Source organism: Notolabrus celidotus, chromosome 15 (genome assembly GCF_009762535.1).
Source record: "Notolabrus celidotus isolate fNotCel1 chromosome 15, fNotCel1.pri, whole genome shotgun sequence".
Classification (NCBI taxonomy): Eukaryota; Metazoa; Chordata; class Actinopteri; order Labriformes; family Labridae; genus Notolabrus; species Notolabrus celidotus.
In genome coordinates, this window is record NC_048286.1 from 20,718,371 (window position 1) to 20,738,027 (window position 19,657).

The 19,657-nt window shown below is 40.8% G+C and overlaps 1 protein-coding gene and 1 long non-coding RNA gene across 2 annotated transcripts in view; one reads left to right on the forward strand and one right to left on the reverse strand.

Annotated features, from left to right (window-relative positions):
- The first annotated feature begins 848 nt into the window (after nucleotides 1-848).
- Nucleotides 849-3,741, forward strand: LOC117827170. The gene is made up of 2 exons (XR_004634157.1): nucleotides 849-1,311; nucleotides 2,833-3,741. It is a non-coding gene; the product is annotated as an uncharacterized LOC117827170 (long non-coding RNA).
- Nucleotides 3,742-7,411: 3,670 nt separating this feature from the next.
- The window catches only part of LOC117826152 (semaphorin-6B-like), a 44,213-nt gene continuing 31,967 nt past the window's right edge, over nucleotides 7,412-19,657 (reverse strand). The window contains exons 14-17 of the mRNA XM_034702023.1: nucleotides 18,439-18,579; nucleotides 17,470-17,547; nucleotides 13,771-13,832; nucleotides 7,412-12,571 (exon numbers count right to left, since the gene is read on the reverse strand). Of these exons, the coding sequence (XP_034557914.1) occupies nucleotides 11,592-12,571; nucleotides 13,771-13,832; nucleotides 17,470-17,547; nucleotides 18,439-18,579 (1,261 nt within the window). The 3' untranslated portion in view covers nucleotides 7,412-11,591. The remainder of the gene's footprint in view (nucleotides 12,572-13,770; nucleotides 13,833-17,469; nucleotides 17,548-18,438; nucleotides 18,580-19,657) is intronic.

Below are 19,657 nucleotides of genomic sequence, written 5' to 3' on the forward strand. Positions count from 1 at the left end.
TGCATACACGCCTTCAGCCACAAACAAATGAATCAGTGGCCACAAGACAAACAAGCAGTTGATGTTGGTCATGGTTACTGTACGCAAAAACAAAGCAAAACATGAGCGACGCACGCACCCACACAAGACAGGGTCAGTCTCACACACACACACACACACACACACACACACACACACACACACACACACACACACACACACACACACACACACAGACACACACACCCTCATTGAGGAGAGTATTTTGTGGCTCTGTTTCTAAGTACGCGCCCAATCAAAGGCCATATTTGTGTGTATTCAATGAGGACACAATGAAGGTTAAAATGTAAAGAAAGTCTTAGGATGTCAAAGAGTTCAGAGTCTTGTTCCATGATCTGTGTCGTATTTAACCTAGAAACTTATTTTCAAAGGATCCTTTATACCTAAACTTTCAAACATGCGGCATGTGAATGTTAGTTGTTATCAATCTAAGGGGGATTTACAGTCTATTTTTGCAGCTCAAGTGATGATCGTTGAAAAATATGTGTGAGACAAACATTCCCCCCATCAAGGCTAACACAAGTACAATGACATACTTTTTCCAAGCCTTTCATTTCAAGAAGTTTTTTTGTATTTGTAGAAACTGTTATTTTCCCTCCTTCAGGCAACAGAACATGGTACTGAGCCATTTCTCATCACAGTCTAGCCGTTGAAGAGTGGAGGGGTTATGTTCGAAGTCGTGCCTGTTGCACAAGGACAAGATTTATTCTGCAATTTCCTTTCCCAGTCAGGCTTTGTCAGTGCAGCTCTTGACCTGTGCTCTCACCTCTGTTTCAGTGTGCAGCTTGTTTTTTCCTTTTCACTGCTGTTGTTGCTGGATGTTTAAATCACACAAATCGCCCTTTTTTGATTCAGAAATGAAGAGGCAGCAGTGCTGGCAAATAATCATTCGCTACCTTGTAAGATTTAAATTTTGATATAGTTTAGTGGGACCACCGGTCGCCTACTTTAAAGCCACACTTTAAGCTCACTAAAGTCAGTATCAGTTTTCTGTGCTTCCATTTCTTCACCTCTGGTTCACTTGATTATCAAACAGGAACAAACAAATGTCACTTTTAAGCTACGTGATAAACTCTGTGTGTGGTTGACTGACACTGCGAAGCGGCTGTTGTTACCTCTTTTGGTTTCTGCTTTACATTCTTAGCGACAGAGTCTAACTCTATAACAGAGGAAAAAAAACAGAGGTGAAACTGTCACGGGGGTTCTGTGCAGAGAACTTTGTGCTGATGCAGACAGCTTCACATCCGTGTAACAAAGGAGAAATCTGATTTGGTAAGTTTGTTTTTATAATTCTGATCAACACTAACAAGTATGTTTTTCAGTCCTCCACTTATTTGACTGTAAACTCTTGTACGTGATCAACAAGTGAGACCAGTTACATTCTTTCTGTTTCTGTTTTTGGTTTTTACTCACATGTGACTGGCTCATGTCCCTTTGTTGCAACTCTGATTCTCCTCTTGAGAGACCAAAATGCTGATGCTTGCGTTACCTAATTAACAGTAATGTGATAACAAAGCAGACCACAACAACCAGTTTTCCTTTTAAAACAAAGTAATCATCAAATTTCATTATACAGTTTGAAAGGATAACATTATCCCGAGTCATTTTAGAAACTATTAACATATTGGTTGCTCTAATTGTTCGTCTTGTCCTTACAACAGAGATGGAGAGCGATTCCTAAAGGGTTTTAGTCTGAGAAATAGGGGACTAGGTCCAGAACCTCCTTTATGCAGAACTGCTTCTTTTTTTTCTTAATAAGATTTTGTTTTTTCGAATTTGAACATTTTGACAGACAGAAACTGTAGCCATGTCAGGGAAAATACATGACATAAATGTATAAAAAAAAATAGGGAAGCATGATATCCCCGTAGCATCAGTATTGGCCAATAAACACTTTAAAGTTAATTATTGATTAATTGCAACAAAAAAAAAAAATGATTCTAAAAGTTTGGAACAAGGGGGGACCGCCCTACTTTGAGGTCTGGCTTACAGAGTTCTCCAGTACCTTATCTATAAAGAGAATCAGATATGAGCTGTTGGGCAAAACAACCAGATTCAAACAGATATGGCAGCCCTTCCTTGACTACATCACGGCTCTTAGAAGACCCACATGACACCTCAATGCCTTTGCCTTTTAATCACATCATATAATTGCACAAAAGGATGGCCATAGCAATATGTAATTTAGAGTTCTACACAGATGATGTGTGCGTTTTTTGTTTTTGTTTGTTCAAATGTGATACAGACAGCACAGCCTCACTACAGTTCTGCATGGTGAAACAGTCAAGCAAAAATGCGCTCTTAACTCCTGTGAGGGGCTTTAAGCTGGTTATGAGATAAAATTAATTAAATAAATAAATGTTACTTTTTTTTTTTTTTTGTTATATTTTTTGCCTTTTTTAAAAAAAAATTATAGGACAACTGTAGAGAGAGAGGAAATGTGGGGAGTAGAGAGTGGGGGAAGACATGCAGGAAATGGTCGACTGGCCGGGAATCGAGCCGACGACCCCTGCAGCGAGGGCTGTAGCCTCTGTATGTGGGGCGCTAGGCCACCAGCGCCCCAATAAATGCTACTTTATGACCTATAAGCAAACTATACAATCAGCATACAGAGCTACAAAAAAAGTGATTATTTCATTGCAGTTGTTTTGAATGTAAACCACTTTACTGAATACAAAATCTAGAAGAAATGTTTTTGTGTGTTTATTATACTAAGCTGTTTTTTGCATCTCACTTACTTATTTTTCTTAACTAACATTCACTAATCATTTCTCACATGGCCACTTTTTACAGAAAACTACAGTATGTGCACTAACATCACCAACAACACTGACACGACCTGCACAGTGGATACTCTTCAGGGTTTGGCTTACTGTCCATTGTTTTTGCTTGGTTTTCTTGTCAATTTTATGGCTCTGCGGGCCTGCATTGCCCAGCGATCATCCTGGACAGATACCCACATCTACATGTTGAACTTGGCTGCAGCTGACTCCACCCTCCTCCTCTTTCTTCCCTTCAGGATCTACGATGCCTTCTTCTGCCTGCCCAAGACTTCCCTCTGTACATTCCTTTTCAGCATACATTACATCAATGTGTACGCCAGCATTTTCACCTCAGCAGCCATCAGTGTGCATCGATACCTGGCTATAAGGTTCCCAATGCGTGCCAGATCATGGAGGAAGAAGAAAGAGGTTGCCTTTGCTGTTTGTGTGGCTATTTGGGTGTTTGTGGTGACAATATGTGCTATATTCAAAGAGAATAACTCCCCTGAAAAACTCTTGACTTGTTATGAAAGATGCAGGGAACACCGTCTTGAATTACTGTTTGTTGTCATCCTGGTATCTGCAGGCTTCCTTGTCCCACTCTTGATAATTGTTTTCTGTTCCAGTCAGATCATTCATATTCTGTTAAAGGGGGACGCCAAGTCAGAGGAGAGGAAAAATTCAATTGGCATTGTTACAGCAAACATGATTGTATTTATCATCTGCTACACACCCATCCACCTAAGGTTAGCCGTCAAAGTGTTTGTTAAACTGCCCCCACACTACTGGTCCGAACAGATATTTTTAGCTGTGTCTCAATGGATTGCTTCTACAAACTGCTGCTTTGATTCCATCAGCTACTACTTTTTATTGAAACGTTTTTATTCATAACTTTGAGATTCTAAATAATAATATAAATAAAATAATCTTTTGAGGTTTTTTTGAATGTGTATTTTTTAAACAGCACTTGTATATATATGTTGGTGACTTAAAGCAACACATTGACTGTTAGAGTATCAAAGTACTTTCAACGCAGCTAATAGTCTTCAGGGGGCGACGTCCTTGTTTGTAATAATATCCAGATTGAATACAATCTGATTTGAGAATGATCATAATTCTTAGTTAATTAATTTCCTCAGTAAACTTAAAAAACAAGCAAACAAACTAATAAGTCGAATTTCTAGTGTTTCATACAACATGATGTTAAATATGCAAATGATGGTCTCGATAAAAATTGGAAGCCTTGATTTTCAGAATCTGGGGGCAGAACACCCATTGGACCAGCCATAGTAAGTAAGTAAGTAAGTAAGTAAATTTTATTTAGTATAGCACCTTTCACAGAATAAAATCACAAAGTGCTTCACAGGAAAATATCCAACACATTAAAAGAAACAGACAATAGCATAAATTGAACATTAGTCTGAACACAGTGAGTCGAAGGCCTGTTTAAATAAATGTGTCTTCACAAGTTTTTTAAAGGCGACAACAGATATAGCAGAACGGACATTTACAGGAAGAGCGTTCCACAATGTCGGTGCCACAACTTCAAAAGCACGGTCACCTTTTGTTCTTAAGCGCGCTCGAGGGACAACCAGCAAGCCCTGGTCAGAAGACCTGAGTGGCCTACTGGTAAGGTAGGGGTGGAGCAGGTCGACGATGTATTCAGGAGCCTGACCATGCAGAGCTCTATACACGAAAACGAGAACTTTAAAATGAATCCTAAATTTAACTGGAAGCCAATGTAGGGAAGCTAGAATCGTATAGTAGGGATAACAGTACATTTGATAACAGTTTATATATTGAGCATCTTTATGTGAAGTACCTAAAACGGTCTACTCAGACTATAAACTCATTGGAAATGTTTACTGAGGTAACAAATCAAGTGAGAAGTTTGTAATTTCCTCATAGACTACTGCCTCCTAGGTAACGGCTCTTTCTGCGACAAATGTTGTGCTTGTAAAGTGTACTTCGGTCCTCTGTGTGTCTATGTCTGTAACTTGTGTTTTTTTTGTTTGTTTTTTGCTGCTGACTGTCTTGGCCAGGTCTCCCTTGGAAAATAGATATTTGATCTCAATGGGACCAACCCTGTTAAATAAAGGTTAAATGAAAAATAAATTAAAAAAAGTACAATCTGAATGTTTCCAACCAGTGGCGTCGCCTCCAGCTGGCTATAACAACGACCGCAGGTTAAATGCATGCTTCTCTTAATAGACGATAGTGCTAAGTGTCTCTTTAAGTCTGTTTAAAACCTAAAATTGAATAACAGCACTAGAAGAGATTGTAACTTGACTGGTTCCTCTGGCCTCAATAAACAGACTGCTAAGTTGTCTCAGCTCCTTCAGGGTGTTTGTGTGTGTGAGAGTGAGTGATATAAACAAACTGTCAAAGTCAGTTTCTTATCAGTTTACTGCTGTGTGTGTGATTATTAAGGCCTTGTAGTTAATCAGAAGGAACACAGGGTATTCTTATGTCAGCACCATACTTGTAAACAAATCTTTCAGGGCTTAGAAAAACTATTCTGTTGCAACTTAATACAGTGAAAACAAGTACTCACTTCATCATGAAAATAGGTCATGTTGAAAGAAAGCACATTTCTACACAAGTTTGTATCTTAAATTAGTATGCTAATTATTATTCTTGTTTTTCCACTGAGAATGATGTAAATTGACCTTCTGTAGCAATTGCAGCCTTTGTTTGGATTTTTGCGTGGCTAAAGTAGAATTTAATGCTTCCCCTACTTGGTTACGTTCACATTACTTCATGAGTCACAACCCTTTACATGTTCACTAATTCTTAATTGGGTTGAGATCAGGACTCCGACCAGGCCACTCGAGGACAGTCTGATAGTTGTGCATAGCTGTTTCTTTCTGGAGGGTCAAATCCCTTTGCCAACATCATGCTTCCTGAAATGGTGAGTTATGGAATGACTTATTTGTTGGCTTACAAGCAACAAATAATTTGTAAGCCTAAAATGAAATTACAGTGTCATCCTACCATTATATGTTCTCTGGTTGTCAGAGATGTGACCTCTGACATAGTAGACAAGCTTTCAGAGTGGTAGTAGTTCAGTTTGGTGGCAGAAGATAAGTCTGATGGACACTTGTTTTGTAAACCAGAGAGTCATCAGTTCAAGCCCAGGTCTGAAGTGGACATCAGTACTGCTTGGGTGCCCTTGAGTTGAGCATGGCAATGAACCCGAAACTTCTCTGGGTACCCTTCTGTGTGCAGCCCACTCACTCTGACATCTTTTCATTACTGCATGCCCATAGGATCCAGTTGGTACATGTATGTGTATATCCAGCCCTACATGTTTGATTACAGAGTGTGAGAAATGAATTCTCTCCTGGGTATTAATGATGAAGTATGATCTCTTCTTAAGTCAGTACATTGGCGGCACTCTTGTAGAGTTGTGACTCTTTAAACCAGGGGTGTTAAACTCATTTCAGTACAGCGGCCACATACAGCCTAAGTTGATCTGAAGTGGGCCTGACCTGCAAAATCAGAACATAATAACCTATAAATAATGACAACTCTAAATGTTTCCCTTTGTTTTAGTGCAAAGAGTACAAGTACATTGTGAAAATGTTCACATTTAATTAACAATCTTTCAACAAATACAGCTGTTGTATTTTTCACCATGATGAGTCTCATAGTGGGGCCGAATACTTCACTCTTTAAGCCCTGAAACCTGCTGCAAACACACAAAACACACAGGTTACCCATTCACCTGACACAGAGTGAAATTTTTACTGCAAAATAGATAGATTATAATAATGAAGAAGGTAAAGTTGATTATTTTGGACCCCTCAGCTTCAGCAGGAACAGTTTTCTTGCTGGTCAGTGTTGTATGCAGGGGTGTAGTGCTAGTGTTAGTAGTTAGTGGGTCATAGTCTTTATGAATCTCAACCAGATTATGCAAACAGCAAGTCATCTATTTTCTCACTTTGAGAAAAAAACTCCCGGAAAAAAAGTGCTGTTCAGATGCGCTCAGTCAGCACTATGATTTTATGCAACCCCCAGAGGACAAATTTGAAATAGTAGTTACTTTTGTTGAAAAATTGCAGTTAATGTCTTCTTTCATTTTTTCACTTTGCAAAGTCGTTCTGCGGGCCGGATTGGAACCTCTGGCTGGCCGGTTTTGGTCCATGGGCCGCATGTTTGACACCCCTGCTTTAAAGTATTTTGTGTTAAAACAAGAACTACTCTTGTACATATCGCAGTCACTGTACAGTCTGCATTGAGCTCAGCAGCACAGAGCATTTCCTGTGAATGCTCAGACACCCATGGGAGTTAAACCTTTCCACTCCTTGAGAGGCTTGACGACTGACAGCCAGTGTCCAGCTCCCTCTTGTGGTCAGAAACGTGAATGCTTCTTGGATTTTCCACTGCTGCTTTTTCTCTGGAGCTACCTCATGTGAACATTTTAACTGCCATAAAGATGAAAAATGTGTCTCATTTACCAAAAATAAACTGCAGTAATGATACACACATAACTCATTGTGAAACAGAGTTGTAAATGTGTTTATCTGTGTGTTGGCGTCAGCAGTGGTGTAATAATATACATTTATTTCAATGAGTGCATTCAGAAGCAAATGCGACAACATTAGCAGTCAGTTATATAATGCCGTTTAATAGCAGTACTCCAAAGATTGATGGTTATTATAACAGCAGTATCTTAGCAACTGCAAAAACTGGGCAGGCATCAGTCAAATGAGAAGGCTCAGTTCTGCCTGTGTCTCTACTCTAATAACAGGGAAACTGCTGAACTCAGCAGTCAGCCAAAATCACGTAAATACTGTACATACATCTTATTCACAGCATCGTCACCGAGAGAAAGGAAAGGAAAAACAAACAAAAAGTCACACTTCAAACACAGCCCAGTCTCAGAAGACCCTCCTGAAAAAACAGCCGTATACACTTTAACTTCAGCATGATTATTTACACTATTCACAAATGGTACAGAAAAACAGTTCCTTTTCAAAAAGAAGAAAAAAAGAGAGAAAAAAAAGTCATTGTGCTTGTCTGTATTACTGCACAGTAAAATGACTACAAACAGAAAAGAGATGAGTACATTCATTCTCCCAGGATGCTGATAAGTATATTCAAGATCCTCCAGTATGGCAGTTGGTTGGCATGAATTACAGACTATCACCTAAAAACAGAATAGGGCTGCAACAAATGATTATTTATGTGATTGTTTTTTGTGTGAATAATTTAACATTTAATCCTAAAGTCTTTATGTCAGAAAGTTGTAAAAAATGTTGACTGAAATCTCACACAATCTTTAATTTGTTTGCTGTCTGACCAACAGTCTAATCCCTCAAAACTTTCCAAACAAGTTGACCAAAGGCAGCAAATCCTTACATTCAAGAAGCTAGAATCAGCAAATTACATTTTTAATTAAAAAAAAACAAACAAAAAAAACTTAACAGGGATGAGTCCAGAGGGTTTGCTTGGGGTGGCATGTGCCTAAGAAATCTGACGGGCCACCCCTTGTGCTACCCCAAAATCCTAAACTATGGTTGGCTGTTTGCCTTTATAGAGGCTGGACTTGCTACAATCAGCTTTTTGAGGGACTGAGATACAAGAGGCTATCAGTAGATTTATTTCCCTTTATTTTATATTTTAATTGTTATTCTGGACCAACATCTTCTTATAAGTCCTGACAGTATTCCACGTCAAGAAGATTGAACTTTATTTAACTGTAAAGAATTACAAACAAGCATGTAACAGCTGTTTGAAGCAGAAATGTTGGTATATTAAGTAGACGTGGTTATTTCAGACAGAAAAGGTCATGAGGTTGTGTTTGTGTGTGTATACTGTGTACACCAAGCGGCAACCTCCGGTCTCAAACTATGAAGCCCATACAGAAGTGGCATAAACTGCGAGAATCCACTTGAGGCTGGATGCAGAAACACCGGAAGCCACATAGACACCAATTTAAAGAAGACGATCTTTACAGCATTAATAAACATGTTTACAGCCTGGTTGAGAAAAAAAAGCCTTGGCTCTCCAAGCTAATTTCTCTATCGGCACATGACTGACTTGACTCACGGACGGGAACACATAGCTGTTGGCTAGGAGGCTCAAACTCCGCCTCTTTACCTCACTATGGTTGAGTTCTGCATTTTCAATATGGCTGCCGCCGTCGATTGGCTTCAAAACAGTGTTCAGGAACAGATGGGGGACGTCACGGATACTATGTCCATATTTTATACAGTCTATGGTGTACACACATACTTCATGCCACCCCCTGCATTAGTATATGCCCCAGTTGCCCCCCCAGTCAAGTATTACTAGACGCACCCCTACTAAATGATACATTTACTAAAAATGAATTGACAATATCATTACTTTTCAATCTGTGAATGAACTCGTTGTTGCAGCTCTTAAAATCAAAAGCAAGACAAAAAAACATGAGAAACAGAAAATGAGTTACACAGTGTTCCTTTCAACATTTCAGGCTGTTTGAAGGTTTGCCTTTGAACTACTTCTACATCATTGTACTTACATACTGGCTGTCCTGGAATCAACACAGTTTGTGTCATGGCATCAGTGAAAACATTACAGTATAATCATAAAGGGCATGACAAGGTGTAGGTATTCATCTTTACATATTTACAGTATATACGAGTGGCATCATGGTGTTTCTGAGTAATTCATCAACAGACCTTCAAACACTGAAACATTCATCAGGAGTGAAGGAGCTAGAAAAGGAGTTTCACATTCAAACTCACATTAAAACATTAAAATAAGAAAACATTCAGCATGAATGGTCAAAGGCAAAAATATCACAAATATACTGCAATAATCAGATCTCTAACACCGTTGACTTCAACGATGTTCATGGCACTTAAAAACAAGTTTCTGCTCATGTTTTTGCTTCAGTAACCAGACATCAGTTGATCATTCATAACTTGGCATTTAGATGTTATGAAAGAAGACACTATTTTAACTAAAGTCGTTTGCCAATTTGAATCTGGAGCAGGCCGACAGGACACTTACAGGAAAACACATTTCCACTCATTTATAGATTTAATGGCGTGAAAGATGTTTATTCTTGTTTGCAAGCTTAGCACCTGATGTTTTTTTTGTTTCTTTTGTTGGAGTTACTGTGTGTCTTACATTTTCATTTTATCTAAAGTAAAGTTCACTATGTACAGATAAACCATATATTGCTGCAAGGTCAGCATTAACTTCATTCATTTGTCGACTTCTGACAGGGTCAAGTGAAAATTGAGCCAAATATATCAAACTCTCACTCCTTGTTATTGGGGCACCTAATTTCATCGACTTGTACAAGCTTTCACTTCTTTATCTTGTCTCTTTTTTTATGACCTTTATCTCCTCGCTTACACACTCGTACCATGTTGTGTTGATCTATACGTGTCCGGTGCCATGACACTTTGATGGGCTGAATATACAGTCCCATTTGCTTGCTGGGAACATTTCCATTACCCCCATTGGCTCTGAGTTAAGCCTGCTGTTTCAATCATCACCACTGTAACTGTCACTTTGTTCTTTGTCATGTCTGCAGGACCTTGACCCACTCTGGGCTTACAGGGATATCTTGCCCAATAAAACCAGACTGCATTCTATAATGGAGCATTAATGGATACGTGTGTACGTGCTGAAAGCCCTCAGGTGACAGTGAAGGACAGTGTTCATATATTGCAGAGTGTTTACTTTAAAACCTCTAAAACACCTCTCTCTGTCTTTCTCTCTTTCTCCCACTTTCTGCTGCAATCTCCCCAGACGTCCACACAAAATTATTGATCATTAAACAGTACATGGCGTGTAAGAAGGCAAACGAACAGAGAGCATGCGGTTGGCAGAAATAGTGCTGACATTTCAGTCCTGCACTCTGCTCCAGAAAGACGTGAGTTATGGTCCCATATCCCTGTGAGACAAGGTTAGAGGCATTTTAGCACACACGTCTTCCTTCTCATGTACACAGAATACTAAATACCCTCTGCCACCTGTACAAGAACACATTAGCATCTACTGTGTGTGCTGCAAAGAGGAAGAAGAAGAAAAAGACACAAAGAGAAGGACTTTGTGTTTCCTTATCATCCATTAGAGTTGTTTTTACAGTCGGTTTATTTGTCTGATGAGTCACCTCCAGCTTCAAGTACTTTCATGATGTTTAGATTTTGCAGTTTTACCTAAAGTACCTTGTTGGCAAACAGACCAACAGGTAATGTAGACGGGGAACAGATGGGTGGCAGTCTTGTTAATGTGATCCAAGAGGGAGAAAGCATTCCACTCCTGCAGCCACAGTTAATCTGCACAGAGAAGGCAGCCTTTAAGTGCTATGTCCATCTTTGTCTCTGTCCACATCCTCTAAGGGCCCCCTGCTCTGCTGTCCTTCTTTTCTTTTTTCTTCCTTTCTCTCTTTCTTTCTTCTTTCTTCCTCCTCATCCTCCCTCCCTCTTCCTGCTGCCGCCGCTCGGTTGCAGGAGAGAGAAAGGCAACTCTGCAATGCAGACACAGCAACAACCTCAGCCCACCGAACCAATTAGCGTGAGCTGGGATATGAGTGGCAGACCCAGCAACCAGTCATAAAGAGAGACTCATCATGGGAGGAAAGGGGTAATGGGGGGAGGGGGGGAGTGGGGTTGCCTGAGAGACTGACAGAGGAGAGCAGAGGGGCTGAATGACAATAAAGATGTCAGGAAAAGAGAACTAGGAGAAAGAGAGAGGAAGAGGAGGCGGACAGAATGAGGAGGAAAAGAGAGATCTGTGTAAACAAAAACAGAGTTCTGGACGTTTTCTTCATTTTGGCAACAGTCACTGGCCAGTCTGAGTCCTGTCACTGCAGTTCTTCTTGCTCATGAGCTGGCTCAAATCAACCAGCTCGCCCAGCTCCCCTCTCTCCAGAGCCCCCCTCAGCAAAGCCCGGCTCAGCCCGGGGGTGTGCTGCTGGGACATGTAGGCCTGGCTGCTGGGAGGGGGCATGGAGGGTGGAGGCATAGGGACAGGGACCATGCCGTGGCTGCTGAGGATGTATCCTTCAGGGGCAGGCCAGCGCAAAGGCAGCGGTTCACTGTACTCCATTGGGGCGCTGGGTGCTGAGACCACCCTCCTGCGCTCAGGCGAGTCCTGTGGGGTCATGGGGTACACATACTCCCCAGCAGACTTCCTAAGAGGGGCTTTGGGCGTCCCCTTCCCTTTTTCTTGTTTGCTGAGGCAGACATAGTGCTGGCGTGGCGTGTCATTCCCTCTTCCTTCACTGACATGTCTCATGCCTCCCCCTTGCTGGAAGAGTCTGGTGGTCAGGTAGACAGAGGGGGGGATGCGGCAGGGGGAGCCCAATCCCACGGAGCCTCCCCCCAGGTATGTCTGGCTGGTGTCCCACCCTCCAGAGTTGGAGTCAGACAGACGTAAGCCTCTGCGTTTCTGCTGGGGTGTGTGCTCTGGTGTTGGTAGGAAACCCGGGTCCAGCTCCCCTGACTTTACCCAGCCGTTGGGCATGACAAATAGGGTTTCCCCGGTCTGAGTGCAGGGGCGTTCTCCACCTCCTTGTCTTGTCACGCTAAGAACAGAGCCTCCCATCCCACCGCCATTACTAAGCAAGCCTCTTTCACGTCGCTGGATTGCGGACTGAGAGTTGGTGTGGCGGCGGTTCCTGGGCTTGTGGGCCATGATCCAACAAACAGCAAGGCCGGAGAGCGCCGCCCCAATGGTGAACGCAGAGACTGCGGATGCCACCAGCAGGTTGAGCGAGACCAGGCTTTCTGGTTCTATTAGCAAACTCTGCTGCAGGATTCCTAAAGATAAAGACAGAATCATAAAGATGACATTTAAGAGAACAGAACAATGGGCTTCCTTTTGCAATGTCTGTCCACAGGGTGCACTTTAACCTATTATCATTATCATTATATATGGTGTTTCGTCTACTTTGAACTTTTTGCTTCATATTAAATCAATAACTACAACAACACTCATAATAGGCAATCTTATTGTTCAGTCCCTCTCCAGTCTGGCCTTGAGGCTCCACAGGCTCCAGGTTCAGAGAGGCCTGCACTTGTCATCAGCACAGCGCAGACCACAGCAGCTGACTCTCTTTTTCTCCCCACACTTTCCACCCTGGTAAGAGAGTCTCTCTTCTCTCTCCTCTCAGCACATACCATTACCTCAGTGTTTCCACCCAGCTCTAATCACTCCCATCTGCAGACACAGCAGCACACGCCGGCCCCTGGCTCGGCCTCTGCTGTGCTTTTCACCGCTTTAAGTCCGTCAGGTCTGCAGCCTGGCACCTCTGACTTCTACCACGATCAGTTTCTTAGAGGAGGAAGAAAACAACACTCTCTCCAAATTGACTTTTTTTTTTTTTTTTTAAGGTTTCAGATCAAGGTTCAAAGAATCTCCACCCGGTGCTGCTGCAGTGACATCTGAGCCTCTCATAAAAAAAAATAAAAAAAATGACATCAGTATTTCATCAGTATTGTATGCTTTTTCTCGCTTGCTCTCCAGCAACCCTTGGTCATTCCTCTCCCTGATGTTGAGACAGATTTGAGAGAACAAAGCCTCATAACCAGGAGGATGTATCATTTCCCGTTGTGCAGGAATGTATTATCTACCTCTCACATCCTCTCTAATTAAACTGTCTCACACTGGGAGCGTCTCTGACCCGCAGAAAGTGAAACTAGAATCCCAGTTTCACTCCCACCTGATTCAGCACTGATAAAAGCACCAAAACACTCAGTTTCTAAAATCAACATTGAATGAATCTCTCTAAGCTGGGGGAAGGAAATCACATTACACTTCGGACAATTACAATGAGCTTAAATTTTAGTCACCAATGTTCTCTGACTTGGAGTTACATGAGTCTGTTTTTTATTTTTTCTCAGAACAAAATGTTCAGTGACTAGCAGACAGATGTAATGAAGGATTCAGCCACTAGGGGGAGCCTGCTCTCAGTCCACCACACAGACTGAAGCATCCATGTCATAGTGCTGCAACCTACCATCGCAGTCTCCTAGATGGGAGGAGGTGTTTCCATATTCCACATCTTGTTGAAAAGGCAGCCTGCAGTCACAAAGAGATCACAGATCAGCATATCAGAGATCTTTCTTCATATGAAGCAATCACACAGCACCAAACGTAGTATCACACTCTTTATTTACCTTATTTATAGGATCCCTCTAATGTGTGTTTACGGTCTGATATTAAACCTGATTGAGATCAACTCCAAAATAAAATAGGAATTGATTTTCTATAATAGAAACATGCTCCTATAGCTGCAAAGTAAACTGTACATGTAAGTGGACATTGATTGATAATAACCCCTCAAAAATATCTGACATTTATTGATGTGTCATTTCAGTGTAATAGGATACATTATTGATTTCCTCTTTTTCTTCCCCTGTGTCAGAGAGGTCAGAGGTCAGGGTCAGTCGACAGGTGGTGATGGGAGCACAGAGAAGGGATTGCAACATTAGATTCAGTGTTTGACACTAAGCCTTATAAAATAAAGATAACAAAAAGGATCTTCAAATAACTTAAAACAGATTGTATTCATCTTTGGTGAAATGTAGAGACGCAAAATTACTAGAAACACACAATACCTCTGAAATGGTCTTATTTTTTAAAGACCAAGCACTGTAGCATCCATGATGAGTGACAGGGGTCATGGCATGCCCCTTGATTTGCTTACCATTCATTCAGCCATCAACTTTGACCAATGACATGACTGTAGCATTACAGACTACAGAGATGACAGAGTGCGAGAGTGTGCAGAGAAGTTAGTAATTTTGGAAATTGCAGGTATTAGCATGAAGGAGGTGGATTATTTACTTTCTCCTCAGTTTTTCTTCTATTTATTTGGAAGAAAACTTGGAAGGATGAGAAATAGCTTCCAAGGAAGGAATTGTGGATTTGAAACATTTTTCTGGCAAAATTAGAAAGCATGAATGCAGCACAGCTCACATTCGAATAAAAACAGCAAGCTATCTATGCGGGGCAAAGTTAACATCGTGTGTCAACTTGATGAGGGTCACCCTGTTGCTACAAGGGCGGCTTTGTCTCAGTAGTAGAGTCGTCCGTCTCTCAATGGGATGGTTGGCGGTTCTATCCCAGCTCCTGCAGTCACCTGCCAAAGTATCCTTGGGCAAGACACTGAACCTTAAATTATTCCCAGTGACACGGTCTGCAGTGTGTGAATGTGTATGAATGAGATTAGCTATGCTGATGAGTTGTCAGAAAGACCAGAAAAGCGCTATATAAGTACAAGTCTATTTACGGTTACCACATAGAGACACAATAAGCTGGTAAAGAAAAACAGGCAAACTCATGAAGGGGAGGGAAAGACAGGTAGAGACAGTTGTCTGGTATCAGCCTCTATCTATACGTGGTGTTGTAAGCTGCTGTAACAAATAATTTCCCCCAATGGGGGATCAAATAAAGTATATCTTATCTTATCTTATATCTTGTAGCAGGGGCAATTCTAGGATTGGATGCTTAGGGGTGCTGAGCACCCAGAGAGCTGCCTGGCTGGGCAAGTTACATTTCACAGTTTTGTACATTTTAATGCAATTTCATTCCCACATTTGTGAAAGAAAAGTATAACACTTGTTGGGAAAGTCTGTGACTAAAGCATCAAATCTGATAAAGGTTATTTAAATGCTGGATTGGAATCATAAAAGAAACATATGGTAACCCTAATCTCTGGGGATAGACATCTCATTTTGATACAGCAGCTCCTCAACATATACATAAAAAGTATGTATGTTTCTGGAGTAAACCAGCCCCCTATAGTGAGTACCAAATATACCAGACATTGACATTGGAGTTATTTTTGGACTTTCATTTGAAATGCAATGCACAACATTTAAACACATTAATAGAAATTTACTTTTCAATGATTTTTTCTGCCTTTTTCCTTCTTGTCTGTATTACATAATTTGATAAGTTTTGCGTACCACTATTCTCTGTTTGTTTTCTTACCTGGTCTTCCTGATCTTGGTGCTGTTGGAGCTGCTGTATTTTTGTTGTTAAATTATTAAGTTTGGTTTCAACCAAGTACTGTATGGTTTTGAAACTTTTCTAGCTTGTTAAAAGGGACATACAGTAAAAAAAAAAAAATCTCAAATTTTAGGGGTGCTGGGATTAAATGCCCCCAAAAATGGTCTAGAAACGCCTATGTCTTGTGGTGTCATGCTGTAACTTGATACTCTCAACATGTAATGCTGATTTAGCAGCAGCGTTATCTATTAATTTGTTTGCCCACTCACCACGCCATAATGACCAACAGCCACCACTGCTGATAGACATGCTGCCTGTAACATCACTGATATCACTGCTGCATACTGTTAACTGGAGTATACATGAATGAAGGATAATGACAGCTTCTCTTCCATTTATATTGCTATTCAGTGATTAATGTATATGCATTTGGTACACTTAATCATCAAATACTAAACACCCAATGGCTTACATAATATTAATATAAGTTAATATTGGCTTGCATGGGAAATATATAAATGAGTTTCTCCTTTTTTCAAACTTCATAACAAAAACAATTATATAACACAGAAAGACGGAGGGATGTTACTTGAATCATCCGATTATTTTCCTTTGGATGAACATTAAATGTTTCAGTGAAGAAGGGCCAAAATAACGTTTTGTAACAATGAGAGCAGCAAACACATTAATTTGACAAAAAGGAGACAGCTCAGTTGGTTTTGATTTAGTATGCTGCCCAGATACAAGAAGAATATTTAACACTGACAAATATCAGCCTTGAAACCAGCGTTGCTGAGTTTTTCAAGTTATAATGGTCTATTTAAAGTAACACAATACTGTATAAGCTGGAGTGTGCTTGTGTTTGTTTACTTATTTATGAATCACATTCTCATGTATTTTATTAGCCTAGAATTTGATTTTAATCCAAACAACAAGGGTCAAATTCGCTGTCCCCTTGTTCCTTTTTTTGTCCTGTGAAATGTTGTTAAACTTTTCTATAAGGAATTGGGGATTTGTGAAAGAAATAACAGTAAAAGATTTGCCTGGAGTTGAGAGGAATTCATCTACACATCTATAACCACTGTGACTTCCAATTTTAAAGTAATGCACCTCCTTTAGGGGATTGAAATGCATAGAAATACCTAGTGGACTGTACTTATATGGCACTTTTCTAGTCTTTTGACCACTTAAAAGCACTTTAACAGTACATTTCACATTTACCCATTGACATCACATTCATTCTCTTATGGCAGAGGATGCTATGTAAGGTGCTACATTCACAAGCATTCACAGGTTACTAGTTATGCCACAGTAGAAACTAGGGGTTCAGTGCCTTGCCCAAGGACACTTTGGCATGTGACTGTGGGAAGTGGGATCAAACTGCCAACCTTCTGATTGACATACCATTGACTCCACCACTGAGACACAGCCGCCCCTAATGTGATGGACAAGCATTCCAAATACAACACACAGGAAGGTTTTGCTCAATAAAACTCTCTCCACACAGCAAATTATTCAGGGTTTACAGACATCAAGCCTGCAGAGGAAGGACACCGTTATGGGGAAGGCAGGTGTGTTTGTGAGTGTGTGTGTGTGTGTGTGTGTGTGTGTGTGTGCCTGCGTGCGTGCGTGCGTGCGTGCGTGCGTTTGTGCGTGCGTGCATTAGTGTGTGTGTGTGTGTGTGTGTGTGTACTGTCCTCACCGTGTGCCTGGTCTCAGGAAGGAGCAGGTGCTGCCTCTGGTCCAGCCACAGTACGGGTCCCTGGAGGCTAAACAACTCCTACACACACACGTAGGAAAAGAAAAAGTTGAGAAAATGACCTAATTCTTTTCTTACAGCAGCCATTTTGTCGCTTTTAGCAGTAAAACTCTCCCTGGGAAACTTAGAGAAGTACAATCTTGTAAAAACCTGTGAACCGGCGGTATGACTCTGAATACAGGGGTCACGTTAGGTTACTCACTGGTTGTTTAAGCTAGCTAACATCCTTGTGGTGAACTCTGAATATAGGAGTTAGCTAGCTTACTGGTGCATGTGGTAGCTCTTCTGGTTAAGTGTAGTGGGCCATTATAACTCTAAAAATGATAACTACTTTGTGTCCTAATTGACTTTTGAGATAAAATTGTGATTTGTTTTGAATAGTAGTGCATCTTAACAAACAGCAGTCACATGTACTGTATTCAGTTGATGGTTGTTTTCAGCATCCAGCATCTGATTGTGATTTATAGCAGCTGTGGGATTTAGGGTCATAATATTGAAACATCTTTCCCACATGTGCAGTAATAAACAAATGCCTTTTGGTATTCATAATAAATCATCTATTTTATTAAAAACAAACTTAGATCAAGATGATCTCGAGGCCTCTTTTGTCAAGCTAAATGCTATATCCAAGGGAAAATGTTTCCATAATTAAAATGTGCCCCAAACAAGCTAGCTGTAATTTGACAACGCTCTCCCTTGGTGACTGAAACAACATCAGAATCTCAACATATTTCAGCGGGATAAGTGTGTAAATCTGGACTGAGAGCACGAGGAAAAAAGAAAGTTGGCCAGTGAACAGTACCTTGGCTTACGGCCACTGCTACATTCAAACTGACCCAGTTATCAGTTAAGAAACATCGAGGGACAGGAAGAACACACTGAGACAAAAAAAAGTGGCTGTGTGTTTCTTACTTCATGCAGCGTGAGTGCAGGTGGCAGCGAGATGTGGGCACACGGACCAGACATGAGGGAAAGGCCAGCAGTAAAGTGTGACTTGACCGGTCCAACGACAGAGACAAGAGCTGACGGGCTTGAGGAGAGTCCTCACCGCACCTGCAACATAGAGACAGATGTAAGGACAGGAGGCAGACGGAGGTCAGTGTACTCTGTTTGGCCTCAAATCAATCTGTGAAGGGTTCTAAGGCCTCATCTGTTGTTATTTCAAGACAGACAGACCCTGTTACCTAACCTCAATATAAATGGTCACAACATCACTTTTATTGAGACCAGCACAGACACATAGATCACAGCTGTACTCTTTTGTACTAGCAGCCAGAGTTGAAGACAAGATCTATTTTTTTCTTTTGCCATGTTTTTTTTGGTCAGAGGTTCAAAAGTAAAAAGTAAATCTGAGCTGCAAAGGTGTTCAGGTGCTTCAAAAAGCTGTTTGACATTATGGTCAATTCAACAACAAACGATACATTGTTCAAAAACTCATTGTTTACCTTGAGTATTTGTCTCAATACCGGACAAAATATCCCATTACACTTAATATGCACCACACTGACCTGACAAGTTCAGATATATGTCTTATTTAGACTTTTTTTTTTTTTAAGTTACATTTTTGGCCTTTTTGCCTTTATTGTATAGGACAGCTGAAGAGAGACAGGAAATGTGGGGAGTAGAGAGTGGGGGCAGACATGTAGGAAATGGTCGACCGGCCGGGAATCGAGCCAGCGACCCCTGCGACCCCAGCGACCCCTGCGACGAGGACTGAGGCCTCTGTATGTGGGGTGCTTAGACCGCTAGGCTACCAGCGCCCCGTTATTTAGACATATTGAAGACTTAATTGACTTTAATGAGTAAAAATGGCTGCCAATGCAGCAACTCAAATTTACTTGATAAGTTTATTAAAATGAGTATTACATCTTGTTTTAGGACACTTACCATGAGAATTGTGCTTGCTGCATTGGCAGCCATTTTTATTAATTACAGCTAATTAAGTCTTTATTTTCTGCAAGTAAGATATTCAGAAAGGACTTATGTCTGAGCTTGTCAGGTCAATGTGGCTTATATCAAGTGTAATGAGACATTTTGACTCTAAATTACACAAATAAACTCAGTTAGCTGCTTTTTGCAATCTAGTTTTATTTCATTATTGAACATAAATACTGATTTGATCACTTAACAA